At 43.0% G+C, this 11481-nt stretch overlaps 1 protein-coding gene across 1 annotated transcript in view; it reads left to right on the forward strand.

Annotated features, from left to right (window-relative positions):
* Window positions 1-11481, forward strand: part of stxbp4 (syntaxin binding protein 4) — a 54605-nt gene that overhangs the window by 2765 nt on the left and 40359 nt on the right. Inside the window, exons 2-4 of the mRNA XM_028568502.1 lie at window positions 7746-7819; window positions 10489-10584; window positions 10674-10743. Coding sequence (XP_028424303.1) covers window positions 7746-7819; window positions 10489-10584; window positions 10674-10743 — 240 coding nt within the window. The remainder of the gene's footprint in view (window positions 1-7745; window positions 7820-10488; window positions 10585-10673; window positions 10744-11481) is intronic.

Raw genomic sequence — 11481 nt, forward strand, 5'->3', positions numbered from 1 at the left:
CTTACAGCATCATGATAGTCTGTCGGCATATGCATCTTTCTGCATCACTCATCTCTGTGATAACAGCTGCTGCGCTTTACCACAGGGAGTCTCCTGTCTTTATTTTCCTCTCCGGTTATTCATTTGATACTTGAACATACAGGGGATGGAAAGCACCTTAAATATGTAAACACCAAATAATTCTGACACCAAAATCTTCAGAGGCGGCACTTTTTCATGAAATGCTTTTTAACACAAACAGGGAAAACTACATTTTCAAGTTGGGTTTGTTTGTCATTCAAAAACCCTTTTAAAATGTGTTCTTGTGTCCCCTTCGTGGGTCTAAACTTCCAGGGCAAGGCATGATGGGAGTTGTATGATATTGTACGAAAACTTATGCACAACAATTCGTAGGATATCTTAAGAAATTATGGAGAATGCCAACTGGTCATGTTACCAAGGGCACTTCCTTCATGAGTTCTTAACTAAAATAGATTCAAACGAGAACTTTTGCCAAACAATTCATATTACATATCTTACGAATAAGGTTGGGTATCGTTTGGTTTTTTTCAGATACCGGTGCTAAAACGATACTTTTAAAATGGTGCCTGTGCCCAAATGGTGCCTGAACCTTGAATACTTAAAAAAAAATAGGGTAATAGGGAATAGGGTATTTCACAATAACTTTGAATGCACCACGAAGCTTAGTAGTTTCAAGTGAACGCACCGTCTGTGTAGGTTTTCCAACAACGGCAGTTGCACACTGCTTAACGTCTCGCTGTTGGAATCCTCTACAGTGAAATACAGACACCCTTTACACTGTTTAGCTGTCAGCATTTTAACCGTGTTTAATCCATCTGCTAGCTAACGGTAGGCTAACCTTATGTGCTGTCAAGTGTAGTGTTAACTAGCGTCACGTGCAGTGATGCTCCTGTTGCCTCTAACATCTGTTTCAGAGCATCAGAGAGCAGTGCGGCAGGCATTTAAGTGGCACTGAAATCTGCGTTGCAATTCGGTCCAGTAGATACCGGTTGTTTAGGCACCGGTGCCGTATTAGCGGTACCCAACCCTACTTACGAAACGGTTTGAAGAGGGAGCAGACATGTAGTCATGAATGATCCATTGCGTCCTGTTTTATGGTGATTTATTGTTTAAGTCTGTCTGTACATATTTTAAAGGCCCATCTAGGGGCAGGCATGGCAAATTGGCATTGTTTTATGCAACATACTTTTCCCTAATAGAATAAACATTCACATAACACAGGGAACTCACATCCACTCAGAGCAATTAAGCTAACAGAGAACTAAAGGAAACAGCTTACAGTAGCTTAAGCTATACAGCAGCTTACCTCAGAGAGATTGCCAGACGCTGCTCTAAGTTAATAAGTTACCGTGAGTTGGTCTGCTGACTCCTAAGATACGGCCGGCGACAGCCACCCCAGAAGGACCTCTAAATGTCCCGCCATCATCCTAAAATACAAGTCCTGAACCAGCCGTGGTAGATGAGCTGGGGTGAATCTAATTTAACCTTTTAATCAACAAGTGTTGCAATAGCTTTTAAAACATTGGCAGGCAAGTATTTAGCATTTTACAGGGTTAGGGTTAGGGGGTTAGGGTTATTTGTCACTTGCCTTGTGCGTTAAGGCCTTAGTTTCGATTAGTTTGTCAAATTACTGTTCCCACTTTTCATTCTTACATTATGTTTTCCTTTTTTATCAGTAATATCAGTTTACATGTAATGTAATGTAAACATCCCATGGCATGAAAATGTCACTTCATGAGGTTTTTTAACATTAATATGAGTTCCCCCAGCCTGCCTATGGTCCCCCAGTGGCTAGAAATGGTGATAGGTGTAAACCGAGCCCTGGGTATCCTGCTCTGCCTTTGAGAAAATGAAAGCTCAGATGGGCCAATCAGGACTCTTCTCCTTATGAGGTCATAAGGAGCAACGTTACCTCCCCTTTCTCTGCTATGCCCGCCGAGAGAATTTGGCCCCCCCATGTGAGAGAGAGAGACATCATGGCTTTCAAACGAGCAAAGTGGCAGTTGGTCAAGGACACACCCCCACCCTCCACCTTGCCCCCCTATCTCTCCTCCTCAATAGCTACAGACACAGAAATGGCACATCCTAAGGAAAGCTCATTGTGGGACTGGCTCTAGTGGCTGCAATTCTGCACCAAGGCTGAATTTTGTGTTGACTGCCACTTTGCTTGTTTGAAAGCCATGATGTCTCTCTCTCAAACCCATTCCCCTGATGGGGGTGCCCTACGGTCCCACAGCCCTATGTTCCCACAGCCCAATGGTCCCACAGCCCAATGGTCTCACAGCCCAATGGTCCCACAGCCCTATAGTCCCACAGCCCTATGTTCCCACAGCCCTATGTTCCCACAGCCCAATGGTCCCACAGCCCTATGTTCCCACAGCCCTACGGTCCCACAGCCCTATGTTCCCACAGCCCTATGGTCCCACAGCCCTATGGTCCCACAGCCCTATGTTCCCACAGCCCAATGGTCCCACAGCCCTATGTTCTCACAGCCCTATGTTCCCACAGCCCAATGGTCCCACAGCCCTATGGTCCCACAGCCCTATGTTCCCACAGCCCAATGGTCCCACAGCCCTATGGTCTCACAGCCCTATGTTCCCACAGCCCTATGTTCCCACAGCCCAATGGTCCCACAGCTCTATGGTCCCACAGCCCTATGGTCCCACAGCCCTATGTTCCCACAGCCCAATGGTCCCACAGCCCTATGGTCTCACAGCCCTATGTTCCCACAGCCCTATGGTCCCACAGCCCTATGTTCCCACAGCCCAATGGTCTCACAGCCCAATGGTACCACAGCCCTATGTTCCCACAGCCCTATGTTCCCACAGCCCTATGTTCCCACAACCCAATGGTCCCACAGCCCAATGGTCTCACAGCCCAATGGTACCACAGCCCAATGGCCGCACAGCCCTATGTTCCCACAGCCCTATGTTCCCACATTTCTAAGACATTTCAAAATTAGGTCTTGTGTTTCTACATTTCCCTTCAATTTAAACCCTATCCTCCCACAACATTGTTTAGGGTTATGGGTTAGGGCTAGGGGGATAAAATCTGATCCAAATTTATGAAAAAGGAAATGTGGGAACATATGGCATAATTTCGGAAAAAATCTTAGAAATGTGGGAACATAGGGCTATGGGAACATAGGCACATTCCCCCCTTGATGTGAAGTAATGGACACTCTTCCATCTACCGTTGACAATAATATAAAGATTGATTTATTGACTCTACAAACATATGCACTTGTGAAAATGTCTTATTGTTGCAGTTCTAGCTTTCAGTGTCATGAGGTCTGAAGCTTCAGATCTACTTAGTTTGTTTCATCAACTCAACCTATTAAATAATCTGTCAGGAAGAGCATTTGTACTGGCCTGGTGTCTGTACTGTGGCATTTCTGTGTGCTTCCTCTGGCAGCCGGCCTGTGTGGGATGTTAATCACTTGTGGCAGGTAATGCAGATTATCAGGTATTAAGTGATCAGTTTAATTGCTCCCTCGTGTCCCAGCAGCGAGCAGCTGCACGTTGTCATCTGTTCGCAGGGGCTCAGAGAGCCACTGTCGCTGCTACTGCTGTCAGGTTATTGATGTGAAAAAGCAGCCTGTTCTCACGAACCATACTTACAAAAAGCCATGAAAAACTTCAGCCCTGTAATTCGTCTGCATTTCAAGTTTTTTTTGCTGTGTGCACCACATGTGTACATGTTTATTCCTATTATTCCTATACATTACCTAGTCTTACTTTGATCTTTCTGTTCTTGGGACACCTGTCCTTGAGAATCATTATGATTATTATTATCAGTATTATTATTATTATTATGTGACATCATGAAAGAAGATGTGTTGAATCTTCTGTGAATTCCATTAAAGAATATAACTTTTGCGTGTAGCTGTTTGTAACACAAACTAGTTCCTGTAAGGGTACACCTGCCTTTAGGGTGAACACTTTCAGACAGTCTCTCGAAAAGCGACACAAATAGTTGATGAGAGCTTTTGAAGAAGTTAAAATCCTGCCTACCTTTGCATCTCCGTGAAGTGGGCATGAATATAAGTTTGTAGGTTTCAGAAACTTGCAAACACTGTCGCTTCACTGACGCAGAAAGGTGTGGAGGGTAAAAGAGGCTGTTAGACAATCCGACACAACTTTAAGGAATACCAACATGTACAAACTGCATTGTTAACAATACTGTAAAAGCTCGGTATAATCACGTTTGGCGCCAAAACTCAGAAACCAGCCAAGTTGAGTTAAAGTTCAGTCTTACTTGTGGCCTGAAACAAGCTGAGGTCAATACCTAAACCAATTAGGGATCAGACAAAGAGGCAGCAGTCCAAAAAGGCAGGCAAGGGTCAGACAGACATACACAAAAGGCTGAAACGCTAAGCAGCTAAAAACGTACACAAACTGGCAGAGAATGAATGGGAATGCCACAGCGAATATGCAGGTTGGCGAGGGAAGCAAGTGTCTACAATATAAAACCAATCAGAGTGTTTATTCAAAATAACTTTTGGGTAAAAAAAACTCCTGACTCCCATACATACAGTTTAAAGGTGCAGTAGGTAAGTCTTATAAAACTAACCTTCTGTCATATTTGCTGAAACTGACCCTATGTTCCAGTAGAACTACATGAAGCAGGTCATTAAAAAATAAATATGGTTCCTCTGGCACCACCTATAGCCTGTAGTGAGATATGCAAAAATCTACAGCTACCTGTTCAGATCACTGCTCAGGCACACACATTTTATAGCATCCTCCCCTCCCCCTTCCCCGTGCAAGAGCTGCAGATAGGTTTCTCCCTTGTGGGGGGAGGGGCTTAGGAGAGCGTGGGAGGGACTGAGAAGTTGTCGATATTAAAAAATGTTGGCAAAAAATCTTCATAATCCTACCTACGGCACCTTTAACGTTGCTGAGCAAACTGGGACAAGGAACAACTGGATGTACTCTCATCTCCTATATTTAAAGTGCCCATATTATGAAAAAAAAACACTTTTTCTGGGATTTGGGGTGTTATTTTGTGTCTCTGGTGCTTCCACGTGCATGCAAACTTGGAAAAAAAATCCATCCATGCTGTTTTGAGTGAGATATAGTTTCAGAATGTGTCCTGCCTTCAGTCTCCGGGTGAGCTGGTCAAAATATGCACAGCTTTCTACGTCAGTAACCAAGACAAGGTGGCTAACTGTAGCATGCTAGCACTAGCATGTTGGCTCGTTCTCAATGGCAAAACACTGCTACAACACACACTAGTTCACCATAATCTACAAAAGAACTACTTACATGTCCCTGTTCTGCAGGTAGTGCGCCCTCGTTTAGAAGAAGTCTCCCGGATAATCCTGCCTTGTACTAACTGAAGTTGTAGAAACAAACAGCTAGCTGGATGTGATCCTTACCTAGCTACTGTGCATGTGCACCTCCCAACAAAGATGGGATAGAAGTGAGAGGTCTCACTCTGTAGCTAAAACAGAGACCTCAACACACAGGGCGAAAAGAGGAGCTGCAGCAATGTGCAGTACAACAAAAATGATGGTGTTTTTTGAAAATTAAACCATGTAAACCTATTCTGGTACAACCTTAAAATACAATTTTGAACCTGAAATGAGCATAATATGGGCACTTTAAAATGCTTTTGTGATGCTTTCATATTTCAACTCTTTGACTAACGTTACCTTGGAGAGCTAATTTACTTGTGTTAGAGCCACATCACAGTGAGTCTGGATTGACTTTTGTGCATTGACCTTTGCTTTCCAGCCATCTGTTCTTCCTGCCCATGGGACTTCTGTCTGAGCCCTTTTAGATGAGTTTTACCGTTCTCATCTGCCTGCCTGTTTTTGACTTTTTGTTTCTGTTTAAACGTGAACTTTTGCTTATTCTGTCTGTCTCTAGAGTCGGGGTTGTTCTGGGTTCTCTGCTGAGCCATAATGTGTCTATTCATTTCATTTATTATACAGGAAAATTTAAAATTAATAATTAAGACACTATCTGTAAAGTGTCTCGAGATAACTCTTGTTATGATTTGATACTATAAATAAAATTGAATTGAATTAAGTTACATTATAAACAGGCCTGACTCAGTTTAAACACTGGTTTCCAGCAGGTTCCTGTTCTGCAGCAACATAGAACATTGAACACAATTTCCACACATTGGGACAAAAACATTTACACAGGACATTATCACGGTCTAGACAGATACAAACAAATAAGAAGGGGGATTATTTCAGAGTCCTTGTTGCTCAGATTCTTTTGTGAGCCATTTGTGCTCAATCTAACGGTATCACTCTTTGCTATAGATGGTCAACTCCTTGACGTAAGAATCTCTGACTGACGCAACTTTGCCGTAATTTCAGGATAAGCTTTTATCCTGAATCTGAAAAGAAACTTGTATCTCCAGCCATCAGATAAATGTAGCAAAAAAGTAAAGTAAAAAAATGCTATATTTTCCTTGGTGGATGAAAAGTGAAGTAATAAGTTTTGAAAATGAAAAACAAGATCCAGTCATGTTGGATTAATGTCATGTTGGTATCTAAAGCGAGCTGTGAGGCATCCAGATTACATACACTGCACGTTATGTAAGGGATAATGTACAGAGAAGTGAATATATAAATATCCCAAGGTAAAGCAGCGCTCACTCTAATCTCTGTGGAGTGGCTTAATGTGAAATAATATAAATAGTGTTATAAAACTAACTTTCTGTCATATTTGCTGAAACGGACCCAATGTTCCAGTAGAACTACATGAAGCAGGTAATTAAAATGTTCAGATGCACCAATCAGGGCTGGGGGGGGCGTCTAACTGCATGACATGCACATGCATTAATTCTCCCTTGTGGGGGGAGGGGCTTAGGAGACCATTTTGTGCTTTAGCGGAACGGGGGAAGGGACTGAGAAGTTGTCGTTCAAATTTTTTGGCTAAGTCCTGGATCTTCTTGTTCAATATTGGCAAAAAAAAAACTTCTAGACATTCTAGTCGGAAGGTAAGGTTTGTAAGTTGTTGAAAAAAAACTTTATTCTTAATAGTTAACAAATCCTAGTATTAGGAGCTGTGGACAGCTATTTATACAGGAACTTAGGGATCAGTGCATTGCTCAGGGACACTTTGACATGCAACCACAATCTTGTGGTTTTGGGGCAATCCCTCTACCTCTGAGCCACAAGCCACCCGCAAGACAAGGACACGCTTGTGCCGGCCCCGGGAAGTGAAGTCAGTCAGTCCATGACAATAGATGCTGTCTCTACACAAACACTTTGACACAGACACACATACGTAAGCATCTAAAACAAGCTCTGCTCTGACGGTTAGCTGAGCCTCGGGACCGGACCGAAACACGGCAGCATCATGTTAACCGAGGAACCTTTTTAAGCTTTAACCTGAACTTTTATACCCACAAATCGCACTGCACACATCTTTGTGTCAGCACAGCAGCTGTGGAGGATATAATAACAGCTTTGTAATGTTCCTTTGATTATTTTGTAACCACTATTTGTGTCTTTCTGTGCTTTTTTAACATGCACAACTGCTGTGGCGTTTAAGAGGCGACAGATTTTTATTGGTTTGGATGTGGCTGGGTGGAGAAGGGAGGGAGGGAGGGAGGGAGGGAGGAAGGGAGGGAGAGACAGAAAATGACAAAATCCTGTGATGATTTGATTATTTTGTGCAGCAGAGCATGCAGAAGAGGAGAGGGAGAGGCTTTGGACGTTGATATGTTTTTGAATCTGTTGTGTTTTTGCTCGTTGCCAGGACTATCATGGGCCCGCACGGCATCAACCGAGCCGTACAGAGGCTGGAGTTCTGCGACTGCAGGAAGGGACTTGGTGAGCATCTTTCCTCTGAACCTCTCTGACCTCTGAACCATCGTTAACTTACTCTCCCATGTCTCTAAACTTCATTTCAGCGTGTTGAAATGTGACGTGGCAAACAGCACGGCAATTATATACTGTATAGGCTTGGGTATCGTTTGGGTTTTTTCCGATATCGGTGCTAAAACGATACTTTTAAAACGGTGCCGGTGCCTAAATGGCGCCTGAATCAAACTTAAAAAAATAGGGTAACAGGGAATAGGATATTTTTCAATAACTTTGAATGCACCGCAAGGCTTACTAGTTTCACGTGAACGGCGTGGTGCGTTCACGTGAAACTAGTAAGCCTTGCGGTGCATTCAAAGTCTGCGGCAGCTGCACACTGCTTAACGTCTCGTTGTTGGAATCCTCTGCAGTGAAATACAGACACCCTTTACACCATTTAGCTGTCAGCACTTTAACCGTGTTTAATCCAGCTGCTAGCTAGCGGTATGCTAACGTTAGCTGCTGTCAAGTGAAGTGTCAACTAGCGTCACGTGCAGCGATGCTTCTGTTGCCTCTAACATAGGGTGACCAGATTTCCTGGAGCTAAAACCGGGACACTTTGCGCGTGACCGTAGTGTGTTTGTGCACGCACACACTTTTTAACGTGAACATGTGCCAGCCCAGGTCAGACACAGACAGTAACTTCATTATTTTGATCCTAGGCTCCTCGTCTAATAATAAGTGTTTTTTCCTGTGAAATTAACAAAATTGCAGTAACAGCCTTTTTCAGTTTAGTGTGAGATTTATGTTGAGATTTTTTCTAAAAAAAGATTTTTTTAAGTGTTATTTATTCCAATAACAGCAAAGTAATTAAAATGATTTATTGAAAGCATTTGAGCATTAAACACTTAATTTCCTGCATTCTGATGAATTTTTATGCACATATTTCTACCTTTTTCTGAATCAATGTATGCTGCAAATATCTTTATTTAAAGAGAAACAGATTACAATCCAAATATAAAAAACATAATGGAATATATTGCAGTAAGGCTGTCAGGCATTCTGTATTGCTTTCAACTATTTATTCTCCTTTGGATGGACTTTTCTAATTATATCTGAGTCAGCACACATGTAGCCTATAGGCATCATTTACTCTTACCTGCTGTTTTGCGTCTTTTGTTGGTTAAGTAACCTTCTTAATGTGCATATGACAATTATTCACCTCAATGATACATTCATTCATTTTAATTTATTAATAAACCCCTGGACTATAATATTTCAGATGTTTGAGCAAGATTTACTGCTCTTGTCCAAAACTTTGTGCACATTCAAAATACAGTATATCCGTGTTCTCTGTGATTTGGAGGAGTCGTGATATTTTGAGAAAAATAAAGTGATAATAGGCTATTACAAGAATAAAATCACAAGCTAAATTTCAGAAAATAATCTATACCTGCACCATAGTCTGCTGTGCATTACGTGATCGCTCTGCTGATACGGTAGATCTCAGACCTTCTGACAGACTCAGAGCCCCGTTTGGGTCTCTGGTCTCTGAATGAGACAAATTGTTTAGCCATGGAAGTGGCTGTACGCTGCTCTACGTCGGAGGTGGAAACCCGAAACTAAAGAATACACGGAGCACAAACGCAACACATCTGCCACAGCATGGCCACAGCTGAGCGCAACCATGAACCTGAAGCTGCGCTGCATTTTACAGAGAGAGTGGACACTAAGAGACCCACAGGTCAGCTTCAGAGCTCCGTGTGTCTGAGTCTGGAAACGTCACGTCACAGGAACTTCAAACTAAATCAGTAGTATTGCGCTCCTAAACTTTGTGTTGATGGCATCACTGTATTAGACTGATTTGGCTATGGTTCCTCCGAAAACTTCACCGGGCTTTCACAGCTTTCCTCACGGAGAGACGGTTGCTAGGTGATAGCAACAAACACAGCATGGTCGGACCCCGCACGTAGCTGCCCGTTCTATTCGCCTCGGAAAAATAAACTGGACAAAGTTATATTCGGGGCTGAAGACACGGCAAAATCGGCTGACGCCGCTCCTGGTGTAAACCGGGACATTTTAGCGTCCCGACAGGCTTTAGTCGGGACTCGGGACAAGCAATTAAAAATCGGGACTGTCCCGGTCAAACCGGGACGTCTGGTCACCCTACTCTAACATCTATTTCGGAGCATCAGAGAGAAGTGCAGGCATTTAATTGGCACCGAAATGAGGCACTGAAATCTGCGTTGCAATTTGGTCCGGTTAGGGTGCCGTATTAGCACCAGGTTTCGGTACCCAACCCTAATTATATATGTGTCCAGACAGAGTCATCAAGAGTAAAAACAGATCTTTTGTTTTAAAAAGAGTTGTGGAGAACAGGTGGGCAATAACATACACATCCTCTTCGTTTAGAAAACTACTGGAAGGAACAACAAGTCCTCCAAACGATATAACTTTGTCCCCCGCAAAGGACATTTGGCCCCTCTTATACTTCATCACCTTACTTCCTGCTTTGCTCCCCTCAGAACTACTACAGCCACTAGAGGGCGCTGCCACTAGAAACCTCTCTAGAAACAGTCTCTTGTATCCCCATTTTCTGTTGCATTTTCATTATATGTACTGTACTGGATTGATGCTGAGAAATAAAATTAAAATTAGTGCAAAAAAAACCCTACTAACCTAAGCTCGTCTATGCACAGGGGTGAAGATAATGGGTGGTTACCGAGACCAGACAGGAGAAGAGTTTGGCATCTACATCAAGCGGGTGATAGGCGGTGGCTTGGCAGCTCAGGACGGTAGGTACTTTTTTTGTTACTGGGGAAAGTTGTTACTGTTATTATTATCCTCCTCCCTCACCAGGTCTGTCTGTTACTCTCTGTTCCAGGGCGGCTTAAGCCAGGTGACCTGATTTTGGATGTCAATAACATCAGTCTGATAGGGGTGACCAATGAAAGGTGAGTTTGACGTGGGCTGTGTCTGCAGTTTATCATCGAATGTGTGTTTGCAGAAGTATTTTAAGCACAGAGGTGTTTTTAATTTTAGCCAGCTTGGCTCCCGGGGATGAAAGTGTCTGTCAGTTCTTCACTTTGGTCCAGACGCAAATATCCCAAAAACTATTGGATGGATTGCAATGAGATTTCGTTCAGACATTTATGGTTCCCAGCGGATTTATCTCTGGGCCTGTTCATCGCAAGCCCATACAGCAGGACTCATTATGCATACGTTCGTTTATATTTTAGAGACGATGTCAGAAACTACCCTCCCGTCTGCTTTCCTACTTTATCACCCATGTCCAAGCAGTTCAGAGGATGAAATCCAAGTAGTCCTCCAAACCATATGACGATATCGGTCGTTTGTTACTCTCCTCTAATACAACCCACAGGAGCGTTTCATGAATTAGAGCCCCCTAGTGGTGGCAGGAAATATAAATTACAGGAAATACAATACAACAGGTACACATGAGCCATGCCCGAGACCACCTTTTCAAGTTTATGGAACCTTGCCCAGATACGGTACACAGTGTTGGATTGACAAAAGTTCGGTGATTTCGGGAAAGAGACTTTCTACCACTAAGGTCTATATAAAAGAGACTTGAGATACAGTATTAGGGGACCACTAAGGTCTATATAAAAGAGACTTCAGATACACTATTAGGGGACCACTAAGGCCTATATAAAAGAGACTTCAGATAC

The sequence above is a fragment of the Perca flavescens genome, chromosome 21 (genome assembly GCF_004354835.1).
Source record: "Perca flavescens isolate YP-PL-M2 chromosome 21, PFLA_1.0, whole genome shotgun sequence".
NCBI lineage: Eukaryota > Metazoa > Chordata > Actinopteri > Perciformes > Percidae > Perca > Perca flavescens.